Here is a 20,902-nt window from a genome sequence, read left to right as displayed (position 1 = left end):
TGTTATTGGAATAATGACTAAACAAAATGAAATAACAACACTTTTAATTCAACAGCAAAGCCTCTTTTCCTTACCAAAGAGAGAAATACCTCATTTTGATGGAGATCCACTTCAATATTATTCATTTATTAAAGCATTTGAGAATACAGTTGAGTGCAATACAAAAAATAACAGTGATCGTTTATATTTTTTGGAACAGTACACAAGAGGCCATGCAAAGGAATTGGTTAGAAGCTGTCAACAAATGAACTCAGATCGTGGTTATCGGAAGGCAAAATCACTGTTAAAGGAGCACTATGGCGATGAACAGAAGGTCGCAGCTGCATATCTGGACAAGGCACTTTCATGGCCGTCGATTAAAACAGAGGAAGTACAAGCTCTTCAGAACTACAGTTTGTTCCTCAGGGGATGCTGTAATGCAATGGAGGAGGTGCAGCATCTGAGTGATTTGGACATGCCTTCTAATATGGTGAACGTTATTAAAAAATTGCCGTATAAATTCAGGGACAGATGGAGAAGCCATGTTTGTGACCTGCAAGAAAGGCATAAAAGAAGAGCCAAATTTATGGATATTGCAGACTTTTTGGAGAAGCAAATAAGAATATTAACTGATCCTGTATTCGGTAATATTCAAGATTCTCCGCTTTTTTTACCAACTAAAGGAATGAGTAAACCCAAGTATCAAGGCAGACCTGGAAATAAAGGAACAAGCTTTGCCACCACCATGCAAGTTGTGGAGAGTACACCTAAGCCTGTGGAAACGGAAATGAAAAATAATCAGGTTGGAAAGAACGTCTGTATTTGTTGTGGAGGAAGACACATGTTGGACGTATGTGCACAGTTGGGAAAAATGGCTCATGAGAAGAAGATAACCTTCTTAAAGGAAAATGGCATCTGTTTTGGCTGCTTGTGTATAGGACACATCAGTAAAGATTGCCGTAAGAGGATTTCCTGTTCCAAATGCAGCTGGAAACATCCCACCATCCTGCACAAAGAAAGTACACCCTCTGAAAAGACCGACAGGAACATGCAGCCGCATGTGAGCACATTGGTGTCAAGTGGTCTTACAGGGGCTGGAGACCAGGACTGTAAACTGCCCATTGTACCTGTCCAAGTAAAGTCAAAGAAAGGAAGCAACATTATTACAACATATGCTTTTTTGGACCAAGGGAGCACAGCAGTTTTCTGCACTGAGAGTCTAATGCGCAGACTACACCTTGAGGGAAGGAAAGGAAACATCCTCCTCAGAACCATGGGCCAGGAAAGAATTGTGAGCAGCAACACTTTATCAGGACTGGAGGTTGCCGCTCTTTGTGGTGACGAATTTCTGGAGCTGCCAAAAGTGTACACACAGGAGTCCATGCCTGTACATAAAGGAAATATTACAACACCAGGAGATATTGAAGGATGGCCACATTTAAAACACATAAACTTGCCTCAAATAAATGCAGGAATCGAACTTCTGATCGGAACAAACATTCCCAAAGCCTTGGAACCTCTGGAAGTGGTGTGTAGTGTTGATGGAGGACCGTATGCCGTAAGGACAAGGCTTGGTTGGACCATCAATGGGCCACTTTCAGGAAACTGTGAAGCTACAGGTGATCAGAAGCATCCACAAGTTACAGTCAACAGAGTTTCTGTTGTGACCCTGGAGGAGCTTTGGCAGCAACAGTTCAAAATTGACTTTCCTGAGAGCAAAGTTGATGAGCAGGTTGGATTGTCAAGAGAGGATCAGAGATTTCTGGAAATAGTGACTAACTCTGCCAAATATGTGGGTGGTCATATCCAGATAGCATTACCTTTTCGGAATGCCAGTATCAGTATGCCAAACAATAAGAAAGTTGTTCAACAACGTCTGCGCTTTCTAAAAAAGAGATTTGAGAGAGACACAGTGTTTCATACTGAGTACAAAGTCTTCATGAATGAGCTCCTGGCTAAAGGTTATGCTGAAAAGGTCCCGGAAGAGGAGATCGATCGCAATGATGGCAAGCTGTGGTATATACCACACCATGGTGTTTACCATCCGACCAAGAAGAAACTCAGAGTTGTGTTTGACTGTGGAGTGAGTTATCATGGAACGTCTTTAAACTCCCAACTCTTACAAGGCCCTGATCTTACAAGCTCTTTAATAGGAGTGATCACAAGATTCAGGAAAGAGCCAGTTGTAATTATGGGAGATATTGAATCCATGTTCCATCAAGTCATGGTTCCAGCTGAAGATAAAGATCTATTGAGATTTCTCTGGTGGCCTAAAGGTGATCTGGAACAACCAACATCTGAATACAGGATGAATGTACATCTCTTCGGGGCAACTTCATCACCAAGTTGCGCCAACTTTGCACTCAGGAAGTGTGCGGATGACTTTGGACATCTCTACAGTGAGGAAGCTGTGAAGAAGTTGTTGCACTGTTTTTATGTGGACGATTGTCTTGTGTCCGTTGGAACTGATGAGGAAGCAGTGTTAATGTACCAAGAGTTGGTGTCTTTGTGTGCCAAAGGAGGATTTCTGCTCAAAAAGTGAATCACCAACAAGCCTGGAGTGCTGGAGGCCATTCCTGAAAGTCACAGAGCAACAGGCATGAAAGAGTTGAACATGGAATTGGATTCCTCAATGATTGAGCGAGTTTTGGGTGTGGAGTGGTGCATAAAATCAGACTCCTTTAAGTTCAAGATTGTGCTCAAGGACAGACCACTCACCAGAAGAGGAATCCTTTCAATTGTAAGTTCTATCTATGATCCTCTTGGAATGCTAAGTCCTGTGGTCTTAACTGCTAAGAAAATCCTAAGAGATCTATGCCAGGAAGGAATCGGCTGGGATGATAATGTACCAGAGCTGTTTTCCAAAAGATGGTTAACATGGCTCCAGCAGCTCCAGCTATTGAGCAAGTTTGAAGTGAGTCGATGTCTGAAACCTGACGGATTTGGAGAAATCACGAGTGCTCAGTTGCACCATTTCTGTGATGCCAGTGAGGATGGGTATGGAACAGTGACCTATCTGCTGATTGAAAACATCTGTTCAGAACTACACTGTGCGTTTGTTATGGGAAAGGCTCGTGTTGCTCCTCTTAAATCCTTTACCATCCCGAGAATGGAGCTCATTGCAGCAACCATGGCCAGTCGATTAGATGTACTCTGGAGGAAAGAGCTGCAGATGAAACTTCTGGATTCTGTGTTTTGGACAGACAGTGCTTCAGTTCTTAAATACATCAGGAGTGAGACTTCACGATTCAAGGTTTTTGTGGCCAACAGAGTTTCACAAATCTTAAGAGTTTCATCTTCCTCGCAATGGAGATATGTGGACACAACCAGTAATCCAGCAGATATGGCCTCAAGAGGAGTGAAAGTCGATGTGTTTATGAAGAATACAAAATGGTTGTCTGGGCCTCAGTATCTTCTACAATCTAGGAGTGAATGGCCTGTCTACCCAGATGACATCAGTCTGCTTTCATCTGATGATCCTGAGGTAAAAACAGTTGCCACAGTGAGAGTTGAGCAAGCTGGAGAAAATTCTGTTACTCGCTTGTTTGAACGTTTTTCCACCTGGACATGTCTTAAGAAGTCAGTGGCATGGCTGCTGAAATTTAAGGACTTGCTTCTGTCCTTTGTGAAGAAAAGGAGAGAATTGTGTTCAAGCTTACCACAGTCAGAGGTCAGTAAAGAGCAACAGAAATCATTTGTGGAAGAAAAGCTGAGGAACTTTAAGAGGACATCTGTGATAAAGAATCTTACAGTGGAAGATCTGGACAAAACTGAGGTTGCCATCATCAAGTTCTGTCAGAGGATGAGATTTTCCTTGGAGCTTGTGAGTCTGGAGAAGGGACAACCCATTATAAAATCAAGTCCTCTTCGAAGACTCTGCCCACAGCTGCAAGATGGAATTCTCAGAGTGGGTGGGAGACTCAGTAGATCATCGATGCCAGTTGAGGTGAAACATCCCATAATACTAGCAAAGGATCAACACATCTCCGAGCTCTTGCTTAGACACATACATCAGGAAGTTGGACATGGTGGTCGTAACCACATGCTGTCTAAGCTAAGAGAAAAGTACTGGTTGATTGGAGCTAGTACAGCAATAAGAAAAGTGTTATCTAAATGTGTCATCTGTCGACGTCTTAATGCTCCACCAGTGTATCAACAGATGGCGGATTTGCCCAATGAAAGAATCATTCCAGATGAACCTCCATTTACGCGGGTGGGAGTGGATTACTTCAGTGTGAAAAGTAGGAGGAGCGTGGTGAAGAGATATGGTGTTATATTTACCTGCCTTGCTATCCGTGCTGTTCACATTGAGGTTGCTCCATCACTGGATACTGACTCTTTCATTAATGCGTTCAGACGTTTCAATGCAAGAAGAGGTCAGGTTCGAGAACTGCGTTCTGACAACGGAACCAACTTTGTAGGTGCTGAACGTGAACTTAGAACTGCCATTGAACATTGGAACCAGGTGAAAATCAATGACGTCTTTCTGCAAAAGGGAGTTAAATGGACCTTTAATCCACCTGGAGGTTCACATCACGGAGGAACCTGGGAGCGACTGATAAGACTGGTTCGCAAAGTACTTAATTCCATAATGAAGGTACAAAACCTGGATGAAGAAGGTCTTCATACAGTACTTTGTGAGGTTGAAGCCATCATTAACAGCCGCCCAATTACCAAAGCCTCAATGGATCCTAACGACCTGGAAGCTTTGACCCCTAATCATCTTCTTCTGTTAAAGACCTCCCTGATATTACCACCAGGAGTATTCCATTCCAATGATATGTATACACAGAGAAGATGGAAACAAGTCCAATACATGTCTGACTTGTTTTGGAAAAGATGGGTGAAGGAATACCTACTACAGCAGCAGGAACGTCAGCGATGGATTGGAGTAAAGAGGAACCTCATCGTGGGAGATCTGGTTCTCATCATGGATAGTTCGGCACCTCGTAACTCTTGGCCAATGGGACGTGTGATAAAGACTTTTCCGGACCGAAGAGGATTCGTTCGTCAAGTTCGGATTAAGACTCAAACTAGTTGCCTGGATCGACCTATTACCAAACTGTGTCTACTGCTGGAGGCAGATCACAGTTAAAGACATCTAGGTCCAATTATCAGACTTTGATTGTAGTTGGACATAAAATGTCTCTCATTTTTCTTTTAAAGATAGACTTTAAGACTACCTATGGGATTCCTGTGGGTAATATTGAAATATAGTAAATGATTGACTTTTCTCTGCATGTTTTATGTCTCCTACTTGGTTAATTCTGGGTAATTATTAGAAGGGGTCCTAATAATTAGGGGCTGGTGTGTAGGAGCCATAACTAAATATATAGAATTTTGATGATCACTGGGTTTTTCAGTTGTTTGGTTGTCATGGGAGTCACGTGGGTGTTAGCGGTGACATAAATGGGCGTTGTCAGTCTGTCATTCACGGGGGTTTGATTTTGACAGAGAGGAGGGCTGGGTAGCCGTAATTTTTGTTGACCGCTGCACAACATATTTTGCTTTGTTACATTAGAGCCTGTGACGTTGTAAGAGTACAAATCGTAAGATGATCACATTACTCTGTAAACTCTCAAAGCACTTTAATAAATAAGCAAACAATTCCACCCTTCGCATTATTACGTAAGTTGACAGCGTGTCAGGCAAAGAGGCAAGCTCTATCCCCGGCCTCTAGCGACTGTGGAAGTCGCTACAGTGCTTTTTCAAACCAAAACGCATTAGTGTGGAGAAGGCAGGGCCTCTCTGATTGGCCGTGGTCCAGATGTTCCTGCAGGCCTTCGTGTGTACGTTTGAAAGTGCAGGAGGTGAGCAGCCTGATAGGAGTGGATGTAGCTGTGGGTAATGAGAAAAGATGAAAAGAACGACTGATAACTTTTTCGTTGAGGCCAGTGTTCTGACACGGAGCCATCAACCTCTCAGTGTCTAACAGTCGAAGAAGCTATTGAAGAATCTTGTTCTGTGTGTGATGCTGCTGTCCGCTCTGTTGTGTCTGAGATTGTATGTACAGCTTTGTATGTGCAGGTCCATGGAGGCAAGTTTTGTTCCCATAATCCTCTCTGCAGACTTTCTGACTCTTTGCAGAGCCTTCCTCTCTGTCTGTGTAGTGTTTCCATACCAGACAGTGATGCCTGCGGTGAGGATGCTCTCTATCAGTCCTCTGTAGGCCTGGGTGAGAGGGTGGTGGTTCATGCCAGCTTTCCTGAGCAGCCTAATGAAATAAAGCCTTTGCTGGGCTTTTTTCACAGTTGCTGTAGTGTTGAGAGTCCAGCTCAGGTCTGATGTAACCTGCAGTCCCAGGAATCTGTGGCTGTTTGCCCTCTCCACCTCCGTCCCTTTGACCATAAGAGGCTGCAGGGGAGGGGTTCTTCCAAAAGTCCAGCATTAATTCCTTGGTCTTGTCTGTGTTGAGGATGAGGTGAAGAAGCTTCTGTGATGAAAAGAAACTCATAGAAGTCCAGACGCTTTGCTTTCCAAGCTCCTCAGACTACTGACGCTTGTTTCTCTCTTTTTAAAAATGAACTTTAAAGTGAATTTTGAATCAAATGTTTCTTTTCTTTCTCCCTCAGAGTGCAGACATGTCTGCTGCCAGCAATCTGCGATCTGAAGATCAGTTTCTGTGCTCCATCTGTCTGGATGTGTTCACTGATCCAGTCTCTACATCATGTGGACACAACTTCTGCAAAACCTGCATCAGTCAGCACTGGGACATGAATCAGAGCTGTCAGTGTCCCATGTGTAAAGAGACTTTCTCCACTAGACCTCAGCTGAGGGTCAACACCTTCATCTCTGAGATGGTTGCTCAGTTCAGACGTGAAGCTCAGCAGAAAGCCAGCAGCAGCAGCTCAGAGCAACAAGCTGCCAAACCAGGAGAAGTTCCCTGTGACGTCTGCACTGGAACCAGACTGAAGGCCCTGAAGTCCTGCCTGGTGTGTCAGATCTCCTACTGTCAGACTCACCTGGAGCCTCATCTGACAGTGAAAGGCCTGAAAAGACATCAGCTGATTGATGCTGTGGAGAACCTGGAAGGCAGGATGTGCACGAAGCACGATAACCTTCTGCAGCTGTTCTGTAAGACCGACCAGACATGTGTCTGCGTGCTCTGCCCTGTTTTAGACCACAAGAACCACGAGTTTGTTCCTCTGAGAGAAGAATATGAAGGAAAGAAGGCAGAGCTGGAGAAGACAGAGGCTGAGATTCAGCAGATGATCCAGAAGAGACGACTGAAGATTCAGGAGATCACAGAGTCGGTGAAGATGAGTAAAGATGCTGCAGACAGACAGAAAGCAGAAGGTGTTCAGGTCTTCACTGCTCTGATGGAGTCTGTTGAGAGACGCCTGAAGGAGCTCATGAAGGAGATCGAAGACAAACAGGAAACTACAGAGAAACAGGCTGAAGGTCTCATCAAAGATCTGGAACAGGAAATCTCTGAGCTGATGGAGAGAAGCTCTGAGGTGGAGCAGCTCTCACGCTCTGAAGACCACCTCCACCTCCTCCAAAGCTTCTCGTCCATGAAAACTGCTCCACCCCCCAAGGACTGGACAGAGGTCAGAGTTCATCCACCATCATATGAGGGGACTGTGGGGAGAGCTGTGGCTCAGCTGGAGGAGACAGTCTGGAAACCCATGAAGAAGAAGCTGTTAGAGGCTGAGCTGCAGAGGGTGCAGCAGCATGAGGTGGATGTGACTCTGGATCCTGATACAGCTCATCCTAAACTCATCCTGTCTGATGATGGAAAACAAGTGTATCATAGTGATGTGTGGAAGAATCTTCCAGACAACCCAGAGAGATTTTCTTACTGTGTTTGTGTTTTAGGAGAGCAGAGTTTCTCTTCAGGCAGATTTTACTTTGAGGTTCAGGTTAAAGGAAAGACTGACTGGGATTTAGGAGTGGCCACAGAGTCGATCAACAGGAAGGGACAAATCACACTGAGTCCTCAGGATGGTTTCTGGACTGTGATACTGAGAAATGGAAATGAGTACAAAGCTTGTGCTGGTCCTTCAGTCCCCCTCTGTCTTCATCCTGGTCCTGAGAAGGTGGGGGTGTTTGTGGATTATGAGGAGGGTCTGGTCTCCTTTTATGATGTAGGTGCTGCAGCTCTGATCTACTCCTTTACTGGCTGCTCCTTCACTCACAAACTCCACCCATACTTGGAACCCTATATGAATCAGGGTGGTAAAAACTCTGCACCTCTGATCATCTGTCCTGTCAATCAAACTGAGTCGATCAACGACTGATTTTATTTGATGAATTGATTGATTTTTCTTGAAGTGAACAAATGAACATATTGAGTGTAAATCCTCTACAGTCTCCATGTTTCTATAGAATCTGATCATCAGGACTCTGATTCACACTTTGATTCTCATGAAGTTTGATTTGAACAGAAGAAAAGTTGAATCAGGAAATGTTCCCACTGATGGAGACTCGAGCTGAAGAGCAAATATCAGAGAATAAATGTCCAAAAGCAGCAGGATACATATTTTAGTTCTGCTGAGCCAAATAAGACCGGTCAGGGTGAAGAAGTGACAGCCAAAGAAAAGCTTACCACAAAACGGAAAAGTTATGACAAATCAGACTATAAAGCAAAAAGAAAGTGCAGCTTTATGGTTTCATGGACAAAAGAATTTTTGTGGCTGCAATATGACAAGCTAAATAACCAGGGGTGCACATAAGTGGTCCGCAGCTGCGCATTCGCTGTCAAAATAAAAAACGCACACAAGATAAGAAGTTGCAACGCAACAGTTCTCATGGGAGAACCTGCACAATTGTTGGCTGACTAAATACTTTTTTGCCTCATTGTACATCTCTATCTTTCACCACACTGACCTGCAGTAAATCCTTTCCAGCTACAGCTGTCTTTCCAGCCAGTTCTCTACATTGCATGCCTAATAGCAATGCAGGGAATTGGCTACAGTGTTGGCTCGATTTGGTTGTAGACATTTCTTCCTTAGTGTCCTTTCCTATAAAATCCCTGATGTTTGGCTAAGTTGCCTCAAAACATGGCCTGTGCCTAAGAAAGCACATTTTTCCCCATTTTGAAAGATGGGAAGGAAATCCTATACTTCCTGAAATATAGATAGAGCAGAGCTCTGATAGGAGGATCCTTTGGTTAATGAAGATGTCAGAGTCCCAAAAGCTGGATTCTGTTCGTCTGGACGTAACATTTTCAGTGGAAGAAACATTTTGTCATTTCATCAGAGTGAAGAAATGTTCCTCCCACTGAAAACACTCCAGATGAACAGAATCTCCTTTTTGGGATTTACTCACCTGCATGATTGAGCATCAAGCATCAAGACAAGAGCTCAGAATGCTTCTTCAGCTCACAGTGTTTAAAGGCCTCCTTTACTCACCTGAGGAGATTTGGTCCAGGTGTATCTGAGGTGTTAGAACAGCTGTGTTAAAGGAGCAGAAATACAGAAAAGACCCACGAGAAGCAGAGACCTCAGTCTGACCCTGAAAACAGAAAACAAACAAAGGAAAAAACAAAGATGATGTTCCTCAGGACATCAAAGTGGACTGGAAACACCAAAACATGGCGGTCCATGTGTATCAGAACAATGAACACCAGCATCTCTTACAGGACCAGGATAACAGAGACCGCACAGAGATGGATGAAGATCCTCTAAGAAATAAAGACTTCAGTCTGAAGCTGAAAAAACCCCAACTTAGTGACCATGGTGGCTACACCTGCACCGTCTACTGTCTCTGTGTATTACAACACTCTCTGTCTTATGTATATAGCAAATATAATGATTGCACCACTTCTTACTGTATTTCTATCTTTTTTTTTTAGCTGCTCTGTCTTTATATTGTAAAAAGTGTGACTTGACCTGGAAAGCTCTGCACAAGAATTCCAATGTGCATGGACTGTTGGTCCTGTGTGCAAATGGCAAATAAGATCTTGAATCTTGAATCTTGAACACACAACAGTTCAGCTCCAAGTCAGAGTAACACTGAAAACAGGAGCTGCTGGTTACACAGCAGAGGACATGATGGAGGATCAACCTCACTGATGTCTGTCTGTGTTCATGTTCTGCTGTCAGTTCTGCAGGTGGAGATGGTGGAGGTGACCCAGGGGGAAAAGTCTGTCCTTCTGCCCTTCAGAATCAAAGACGACCTGCCTGTGGATGTAACTCTGCTGTGGAGACATGAAAATGTGACGGTCCACACGTATCAGAGAGGCCAGAGTCAGTCTCACATACAAGGTCACACTGAGATGAAGAAAGACCCACTGACAGCTAAAGACTTCAGTCTGACCCTGAAAGACCTCCACCTCACTGACAGTGGAGTCTACACCTGCACCGTCTACAACAAGGATGGACACATGCTGCTAAAGAAAGCAGTGACTCTCAGTGTCAGAGGTGAGAGTTACAGCTGTTTGTCCACAGTGACTGAAAACAGGAGTGAAGATCTGAACTCTGTCCTGTGTATGAGTGCCTCGTACGTATGTTAAAACAAATGATTCATCTGGTGATTTTTGGCTAAAATAAACATTTTAATTGAAGTTAATTATTTGATCCCTGAGCGGCTCTCAGTGCTGCTGTTTGTTTCTACGCTGGTATTCATATCAGGGTCTGGACATTTAAACATTAAAGCTTCCTGTCTGATGAACACATGACAACATTCAGCTGCTTTTAAATCAGCACATTAACACAGAGACGTTCCAGAGACGACCACAAACATGTTTTATTCCCTTGTTTTAGACTCGCTGCTGTTTATTAAACATACAAACAGAATCAAACGTGGTGTGAGGACAGGTTTGATATTAGGTGGTCAGCAGGTACAGTGGAGGTGTCCTGTTATATTATCAGATATTAAAGCTTATGGAACAATAATACTGCTGTAAAGCTAATAAACTGTCTTTGTTACTGATGCTCATCAGGAAAACAGACTCTGCAGCCTCCTACTCTCACTGCACTGCAGTTTATACTGATATAAAAATAAATATATATATAAAAAATCCCCCCTCTCGCCCCTGTGGGTGGTCTGTCCTTCAAGCTCAGGTCCTCTACCAGAGGCCTGGGAGCTTGAGGCTCCTGTGCAGTATCTTAGCTGTTCCTAGGACTGCACTCTTCTGGACAAAGATCTCCAATGTTGTTCCTGGGATCTGCTGGAGTCACTCACCTAGTGCTCTGATTACTACTGGAACCACTGTTACCTTTTCTGCAGCTCTTCTCTGAGCCCTTGGTATTTCTCCAGCTTCCTGTGTTCCTTTCTTTTTGATGTTGCAACTACACGCTGATCTCTAATCTGGAACATAACCAGCTCTAGAGCAGGCTAGGTCTACAGCATCTGTTACCATGGCGATTTATCCCAGTAAGCAACACGTTCTCACTCCCAACTCGTCAAATGTGTGACGCATGGTCAGGCTCCCTCTGCTTCACTTATCGACGCGCAGGGTACCCCCCTCGCGTCGAGAATCGACGTGCAGGGTCCTCTCATTGAATACTATAGAGCTCCCTAAACGTTGTTTATTGACGACAAGAGATTTCCGCGGAAGAGCCTGTTGTTCGTATATTTATATATTTCCGAAATCACATTGTAGTGACGTGTACTGAACACAATATATTATATAATGTAAACAACTACCTGAGAAACAGCAGATACAGCAGATAAATTAATTATAGGCCATTACTTTTGTATCGTTTATTGCATTTATGGAGGGAGAGGTGTATGCTGGGTAATGGCACAGCTAGCGACACGGTGACTTTATTCACCCGCTTCGGCTGTTATCAGTCCATACAATGGGCGTTATTAGCAGAAATCAGTCCCATAGATATGGGCCATCTCCTGCTAGATTGTTCAGAAGGTTGTTATCATCCATCCAGATGGAGGATCAGTAACAGGAGCGTGGAAGACTCCAGAATCCACTCTGGCTGGAATCCGGTGGATACAGCAGTGTTACAGGTAAGGCCATTTAAACGGACAGCATTTATAGAATGACTATTAAAAGTCAGCGAGTGTCAATAATGTTAATGTGGTTATGTTAGTAACACACCGAGTGCTAATATAACAGCTTTAAGATGCATTTGTAGATATTATTACGTGTTTTACCGTCTTTATGGTGCTAGCTTAAAGTTACGGTGGAAACGTTAGCTTATATTGTAGTAAAGCTGTTACTGTTTAAACGATGTTAGCACAGAAATATTAGCTTCTGTCATGACTGTTGAAGTTACGCGTTAATAAAGTTTCCAGTAAAGTGATTAATCGCAGCCACAGATTGACAGTAATTATCTCGATTAGCTTCAGTGCATCTGTAATAAATATGTGCAAGTTTCAGTGCTTCGTTTAAACTGTATGATACTTATACTGACCCAGGGTTAGTGTAAAATACAATCCTAGCTGTGTGAACAAAGCCTGGCTCCTTTAATCCTGCATGACAAACCTCAGGATGCAGGTTCTTATTACTCTTTCCTGCTGGCACACCTGTCACACCTGAGAGTCAGCTAGAAGCTTACAGTGACGTGGACATCATGCAAAGACTGCCAGACTCTGTAATACTGTAAATGATCAGTGACTCAGGTTAACACTAAACTTTAAACAGTCCCTCTGTGTCTCTGTGTGTGCTGAACATCTAGGATTGAGTCAGGCTGCATTGACTGAGGGACTTTAATGTGATAAAAACAGGTTGAAGACGGCTCAGAAACATTTGAAGATTAAAATTTAGCGTTATGGCTGCTGGTGGTTTGTAAAGCCTCTACTCAGCTGTATTTTTGTTACTAATTTATGTTTGTTGTTGCTTAACACAGATTTCAGAAGAGCAAATATGAGCACTGTTGCTCAATCCTTAATAGTTTAAAGCAGGACTGGATTGGAAATAGGGCTGCCACAAACGATTATTTTGATAGTCGACTAGTCACCGATTATTTTTGCGATTAGTCGACTAATCAGATCATGCATCCATTGGACGTAAAACGTACAGTTTATTGCACCAGCAGCATCTGCTCTTATATAACTATCATTAGCTTACAGCTTTAAGTGTTTAAGGTATGTGCTAACTAAAAATAAAGACAAGATGATAGTTTATTAAATTTTAATGAAATTTGCAGATTGTTTTGGTGAAGTTTAATAAACTCCTTGCTATCTAAAATATAACAGGACACCGGAGTATATTCTCGAGCATCTCACACTTCTGATAATCAGGTGTCTGCTTGACGTTTATTCAGCTGTGTAAAAACTATAACTTTAATCTCAGCCAAACCGATTTACTCAGGAACAAATAAAATACTAAAAAAAAGCCAAACAATAACATTTTTACGTTATCTAAGTGACTTATATATGTTTAACCTCAGTAGCGAAAGACAGCGGTGGGTTTGAAAACGATTTGCCGGGAGTCCGGTGCTCCCACGGGCTCTACTGAGCCTTGCCCCCGGCTAGCTATCGAGCTAGTGGGTAACAGACGTCTCTGAAAACATCGGAGCGCTTTTGAAAATATGTGGTGTCTTGATAAACTGAGCAGATATTTGAAGTTTACACAGCTACATTCTCGCCTGAAAATATGTTAAAAGTTTATTTTGTGACCCAGAAAGAATAAGAAGAGTAACATTAAAACTAACTAGCTGCCGCCATTGTTGGAAACTGAGCTGGGCTGCGCTATGACTTCTGGGACACAGCTTCTTCTTCTTCGGGGTTTAACGGCAGCTGGCATCCTTGTACATGCAGTGCTGCCATCTACTGTTTCAGTCCGTTATTACACTCTTAAATCCTACTACTTATTCCTGCGTCTTTTGTGATCTTACAAAGCTTCAAACGAAGCGTCGACTATTAAATCAGTCGTCGACGATTTTGATAGTCGACGTAATCGTGACTAGTCGACTAATCGTGGCAGCCCTAATTGGAAATAAAATCCAGATTCTTCTTCCACAGAAGTTTCATTTGTCAGTGTGGATCTGCTGAGTCACCTGAAGAACTCATTTCATTCTCCACGATGTTGATTTACAGAAATGTTTCACTGGAACTGATTCCTCCCAAAGGGTGAACTAGTGTGTTTCCATAGATTATCTCTGTATGAATGTACTTCTTAAATGAAGGCAAGTGTTTGTCCTGTTTTGTTCCTCAGGTACAGTACGTGATACTAAGGCCAGGCGGTCATCACTGGGGGAAGACAAGAAGCAGACGTACTTCCAAGAGGGAGCTGCAGTGAGGACACAGCCTGGTCACTGAGGTCAGAGGTCAGAATCTGAAACAGCTCAGGTTTATATTTTAGGGGTTATAAAAAAATCGAAATGTATTTATAAATAAACCTTTAAATAATATTTCAAATAATAGTCATAATTATGATTATTATTAGAAATATCAAACATTTAAGTGGATTTTCTGTCACACGTATTGTGTTAGCCCTGCGATAAACTGGCAGCCTGTCTTTGTCCTGTATCAGCTGGGATAGGCTTCATCCTCCCGCGACCTTGAATTGGATACATTGTATTCCAATTATGTAATCTCATCATTTACAAACTCAAGGTATCTAATCAAAATATAAGTAATAATTATAAAATGGGAAAGCAGAAATAAGTGTGACATACATATAAATGTGTGAGCTGACATAGAGGACAGCTACATGCAGTCTGAAAAATCTTTGTTGTCAAGTTTGCAGGTCCATCAGCACGAGACATTCTTACATAGAAGAGACTGTTAAAGTCTGTAACTCAGTGAAGCATTATTGGTCCCGTCTGTTTGGATAAATATAGTAAGCTGATGTTTGTCCATTTATTGACACATTTTCTTAAGTGCTTATCCAGTTCAGGATCACAGTGGAGCTGCAGCTGGATATGTTCAGTAAAGAAACCTTACAAAAGTTAACATAAACCTGCATCTGTGTACGTTGTTGTCCACAGGATGAGAAAATCAAACTGGAAGACTGTGGAACATGTTAATAAATGTTTGTGTGGTTATCCCTGTGTCTTTCACAGGAGGAACTGGAAGGTTTCCCTAATAGTTCCTGGTGAATCAAAGCAGAACCATAAAGGTTGCTGGACTGCATGATGGCCTTACCCCTGAGCAGTCATCCTGTTAAAGGAGGAACCAGTTAGAAGCTGTTTTCAAAGTAGCTGAGCAGATTTCATCTCAAGTAAGCGATTAACTGTTTGTTCATCTGTTCTGCCACTTAAAGGACATTTAAGGACGTCTTTTGAGTGTCCAGTTGAATTAATTCTACTGGCTCTCATGGTCATTTGTGATTTATGGACATATTTTTCATGTTTTCAACCATTTAGTAAATTCTATCTATTTAGTAATATCTGTCAGCTATAAAATATAATATAAATATAAAAAATATCTAAATATCTCCTGCCCGTTATATTTTAATGATGTAAGACCAGACATCTGTTATCCTATTACATAAGCCTTCCTCGCATATCAATGAGATGCTGTACAGTACAATCCTACTCCTATTATTATCATTATTATCATTACAGCTTTGATATCGTTTGACACTCGATGTCAGGTGATGGGATTTAATTTAAAGGTTTCTGTCTCCCAATGAGCCATTTACACTGACCAGTGTTTCACTTTAACTGTAACACATTCATTATTTAGATCCAACATTTCTAAGAGAAATAACTGAATGTAAAAATGGCAGCACTCAGGCCAGGTTTAATTGATAGAGACATCTGCATGCATTATGAAATTTAAGTATCCCAGATCATTTTTAGTCATCTAGTCATGGCAGACCCCCCCTTTCCTCCCAAGTTAACTGCAACCCAAAAGAACTAGTGGGGTTATTTACAAACTCACAACCAGTGTGGGGTAAAAAGAGCCACCAAAAAGCTGTCAGCCACAGATGTGCTATAAGAGTTAGAAGCTCTGCTTATGGAGAAACTTTCTAAGCCTAACAGGGGACAGGTACTCCTGCCCAAATAACATGATATAACCCCACATACAGCCCAGCCATAAAATGAACCAAGTCATTTGGTTAAAGACAGCATGGGACCAAATGCATGTAACCAGCCTGCACCCACCTGACATTTCTTCCTCCTGAATTAAATGAGTGAATGGATGAAAGTGATTACATGACTACAAACCTAAAGCCACTAGTTCCCACACTGGAGTTCCCTGACACTGTGTTAACTGTACTGAGCTTGTATCAACAGTTGTAACAGGCTCAGCTACCTGAGAGACTGCATTGAACGATTGTTTCTATCTTAATGGTTTCAGCTCAGATGTTCTGCTTTTTCCTTTCTGTAGATCAAAGCAGCTCGTGCTCTGTCTGCTTCCATTTTGATGGCAAGAAGGAGAAGACTTCAGCGAAGTGGCGTTCATGGTCTCAGTGAACAGTCATGGTCACACACTGCATGTGGTTTTAAAAGCAACATGTCTGTTCACCACAACAATGGAGATGTGTAATATCAGTGCAGCTACGGTTTGTTCTTGGACATCAGTTCTGTTTTCTACTTTGACCACTTAGAACAAAAAAGTGTTGTTTTCAGATTTTTTCTTTTAAATCTATAAAGCACCTGTTCATTTTTTTATTACAATTAGTTTCACATAAATGTTAGTGTTTCCTTTATGGTCTTTTAATGCTTACACTACACTGTACACATCTACATTAGAGACATTTCTGTTACCTATGTATGAGACTGGGCTGCTTGACTACAATTTGGAAGTGGATGCAAAATCACACGGATCGTGCTATTGTTTGTTTTTTAATATGATGGACTGAACACAGGAGGTGTCTGACTAAGCAAAGATTAATCTGATCCCATTTCTACCTGTCTCTACTGTTTCAACATTTCACTGAAGTTTGCTCAACTGTAACTGTCAGGATATATATTTATTCCAGCTCTCATAGGGCAAAGGAATGACTCAGACTTGTGAAATGTTCTTTTATTTGATACACAATATGAAGTTCATAATTTTCTTACAAATAAAACTATAATGACAAACATGAACAGCTGTGCTTATTTCTGAGACATGAGTTTTTGAATGTGTTCATATTTAGACATTTGTATGCTGAAACTGTAATGGTCAACCTGAGGTGATGGTTAACAGAAGGCAAATATATATAAATATAAAACAATATTGAAGTAATGTGTTTACCCTCTGCAGCGTGTGTGGACGCTGTGCACACAATCACCTTATTTACTGTAGTAGACAAATGCTGCTAGCTCACGTGAATGACTGTCTCCATGGTTACATCGCATATTATTAGCTATGTAAAAAGCTTCCAAAGATACCGCCATAGCTCTCTGCAGCTGTAACACTTTCACACTTTCACTTTATGAATAAAGAATGTGTTTTAAAGACATGCTAGGCTGTTGCTATGGTGGTTGCTGTGGACTAGGGTGGACCGCGTCCGATTCCTGTTGTTAGCTGTCCGCCGTAGGAAGGCTGTGTTCCGTTTGGAAGTAGCGACAGTCTGCCGTAACTCGAACTCAAACCCCGCTTTGTTCTTTAATTAAAGGCATTTTATACACACACACATAAAGCACTTTGTCTCACCATGAGAATGCAACTTTACTAAAACGTTTAAAGTATCTGAGATAGGATAGAAAAATGAAGCAACCACAGATTTAATGATGAAGACTCTGGGTTCTGTAGTTCACGTTTTACAGTCCTGAATGACTCACTGCACATCCAAATAATTTATTGAAGAGGAGTTTAGAATGCACTTTACATTTAGACTGTTGCTGTTTAATTTTTTACATTGTTACCATGTCATGAATAAGGTTCACCTGCTGGGGGTTTGATGGATCAGCTGGACAATACAGTCAAAGACAGACTTCATTCATCATATGCAAGAATCCTAGTTGGATTTGTTTTCATTCATATTTTTTAACCAAATATTGAAAACAATTCTGACAGACTGGATACCTGGTCAGGGTGTACATTACCTTGAACTCAAGCATCCCAGGACAGAGCCCTGCCCCACCATGAGCCTGGGTGGATACGTGGTTATAATATAAAATGACTGATACTGAATATGAATATTCCATGAAAATCAAATTATAATATGAATTCCTAGGTGTTTGTTATATCCAGCAAGAGATTGATTACATATGTCTGAATTGCTAACCCTAACCCTAGCTCAACAGACCACAATGCCCTGGACTGTCACTAACATTACATGCTGTGAACATAAGTAGCTTTGATCACAGTTTATGTTGTAAAAGAGAAGGAATATTGAAAAAAGATCAACATTGTGATATTATTTCTTCCAAACTGACCAGAAACATGCTTGTCAGACTCTCACAGCACAGGATCAGACTCACTGTGCATGACGGCTCGGGCCAATGATGTTTGTTAGATTGTCAGTTGTTTAGTGCTTCTGTACAGTTAGGGTCACCATCTCTATTTCAGTATAATTAATATGCAGAAAACACTAAAAGTTGATTGTCTTCCAATATTCTAGCATAATTAAAAAAAAACTTTGACTTTGTAAGTACACATTGTTACAGTCCTAATGCCAATATGATTCTTCATAAATCCTGCTTTGAAATACTGAACTTTAAAAATTACCTGATGAAAGATAATTTACAGTGGCAGTCTGTCAGGATAATTCTGACTATAAGATCACTGTATTAATCTGAATCCTTCTGCAATGTGCTGTGAATGAATGCTGATGCAACTCACTGTGGGAAAGCTGTTAATAAAATGAATCTGTGACACATGCAACACATTCACAGAGGAAGAGGACACAAAGGGAGGACACGCAGAGGCTGTGTTAAAGTCAGCAATCCAAATCTTTATTCAAAAACAGGCGGCGGGTACAAGACAAGCAGTCCATTGAACAGTCTACAGGGTCAAACATGCAGAGAATTCAAACAACAGTGAAAAATAACTGGACACTGAAAAACTTAAAGCAATGTGTGACGCAATAAAAGGAAGCAGCGCAGTATATTCACTGAATTATCATCAATCACAAAAGAGAAAAACAACAATTTCTAAGGATTATTTGCTTAATTGCGGGTAGAGTGTGGCTGGTAAAGATGGAAACATACAGAATGTAAACTGTGTGAGTTTGGTGAACTTTGTTAGTAACAAATGAGGTAAAAAAAAAATACAAAAAAACAAAACAGACAAAACACAGAAAGAGGCTCTCAGTATTCATTAATAATTAGAAAGCATCTAAACATTCTGGTCGTGGATTTTTACAGTTTTAGTTCCGCTCGCTGTCATTATTATAATCATCATGATCAATGGCGAGGTCCTGAGGTGGGCGGGGCTGTCTCTGGTGATGTCACCATGAAGGAACAGCATCTGGCACGTGTTGGTGAAACATCCCAGTACACTGGTTTAGTTTCCTCTCCAGCTGTTTGACATTTGACACTTCAACATTAAGGGGAAGAAGAAGAAACAGTGTTAGGTCAGGTGACCACATGGTTTCTAAAATAACTGACAGGAAGTAACCAGGCCGTTAGAAATGGATGGCATGTGTATAGAGTTACTGTAGTTAGGTAACTCTACTTACCAAAAGCAGCAGCACACAGATGACAGATCAGATGCTGAATGTTGCAGGAACATGCTCATGTGTGGTGATCATTCAGTGCTGCTCCTGCAGGTTAGACTGTCCAAGACTGATATCCTGCCCAGCAACACACATGCAAAGATTTAATTTGTATTACAGTCAAAGTTGGATGTTCATTTTTATCCTTTAAAAATGTTTGTGTATTTGAGAGCACTAACATTTAAGGATGACTCAGATCGTCTCTCTCTAAGAGTATCTCCTTTAAAGCGGAGACAAGTGTATCCACTGATCCACGTCACTTTACCTGGATGATGACTCCTCTCTCCCTCACTCAGAATCACTCCTAAAATAACCAAGCAAATAAATAATATTGAAGATTTACTTAAATCATTACAAAAACATCAAAAACTTCTCCCTTTGATTCCATTTCTCCATTCCTGCTGAACATCAGGCAACAAATGTCTCAATAAATCACAGTAAAATGTAAAGCACATATTTTCTCTGCTTTGTCCAACCTCTGCGGAGCCTCTGTCAAGAAAAACATACAGTGGGGCAAAAAAGTATTTAGTCAGCCACCGATTGTGCAAGTTCCCCCACTTAAAATGATGACAGAGGTCAGTAATTTGCACCAGAGGTACACTTCAACTGTGAGAGACAGAATGTGAAAAAAAATCCATCAATACACATGGTAGGATTTGTAAAGAATTTATCTGTAAATCAGACAATCTATTTAAAATTAATGTAAGTTTGCTACAGCTGTATATATGAACATGTGTTTCTGTGCTCACAGTCCACCTCTCAGGAACCTGCAGTTCATTTTAAATCTACTTTAAACAGACCTCACAAAAGGCTGATGTGGCTGGATCAGTAGTCTGATTTAAGTACGATACCTTTGGCCAGGGATTAATCTGGTACATCGCTTCACTGCAGTCTTACATATTTTCCCCACACCTGAATTAAAAAAATACTGACATATACAAATAACAGATTCAGCTGATGCAGCCTGACTCAATCCTAGATGTTCAGCACACACAGAGACACAGAGGGACTGTTTAAAGTTTAGTGTTAACCTGAGTCACTGATCATTTACAGTATTACAGAGTCTGGCAGTCTTTGCATGATGTCCACGTCACTGTAAGCTTCTAGCTGACTCTCAGGTGTGACAGGTGTGCCAGCAGGAAAGAGTAATAAGAACCTGCATCCTGAGGTTTGTCATGCAGGATTAAAGGAGCCAGGCTTTGTTCACACAGCTAGGATTGTATTTTACACTGACCCTGGGTCAGTATAAGTATCATACAGTTTAAACGAAGCACTGAAACTTGCACATATTTATAATAGATGCACTGAAGCTAATCGAGATAATTACTGTCAATCTGTGGCTGCGATTAATCACTTTACTGGAAACTTTATTAACTAGTAACTTCATCAGTCATGACAGAAGCTAATATTTCTGTGCTAACATCGTTTAAACAGTAACAGCTTTACTACAATATAAGCTAACGTTTACACCGTAACTTT

At 41.5% G+C, this 20,902-nt stretch overlaps 1 protein-coding gene across 1 annotated transcript; it reads left to right on the top strand.

Annotated features, from left to right (window-relative positions):
- Window positions 1–6,527: 6,527 nt before the first annotated feature.
- LOC134621934 (E3 ubiquitin-protein ligase TRIM39-like) lies at window positions 6,528–8,219 on the top strand. The gene has a single exon (XM_063467977.1). The coding sequence runs from the start codon at window positions 6,528–6,530 to the stop codon at window positions 8,217–8,219; it is 1,692 nt and encodes a 563-aa protein (XP_063324047.1).
- The last annotated feature ends 12,683 nt before the right edge of the window (window positions 8,220–20,902 follow it).

The sequence above is a fragment of the Pelmatolapia mariae genome, linkage group LG3_W (genome assembly GCF_036321145.2).
Source record: "Pelmatolapia mariae isolate MD_Pm_ZW linkage group LG3_W, Pm_UMD_F_2, whole genome shotgun sequence".
Classification (NCBI taxonomy): Eukaryota; Metazoa; Chordata; class Actinopteri; order Cichliformes; family Cichlidae; genus Pelmatolapia; species Pelmatolapia mariae.
The sequence above is the reverse complement of the archived record's forward strand: the minus strand, read 5'-3'. Positions and strand labels throughout refer to the sequence as shown.

What these genes read in the sequence shown, in the direction of transcription:
- LOC134621934 (XM_063467977.1), top strand. Translation starts at nt 6,528, where the DNA reads ATGTTTCTTTTCTTTCTCCCTCAGAGTGCAGACATGTCTGCTGCCAGC.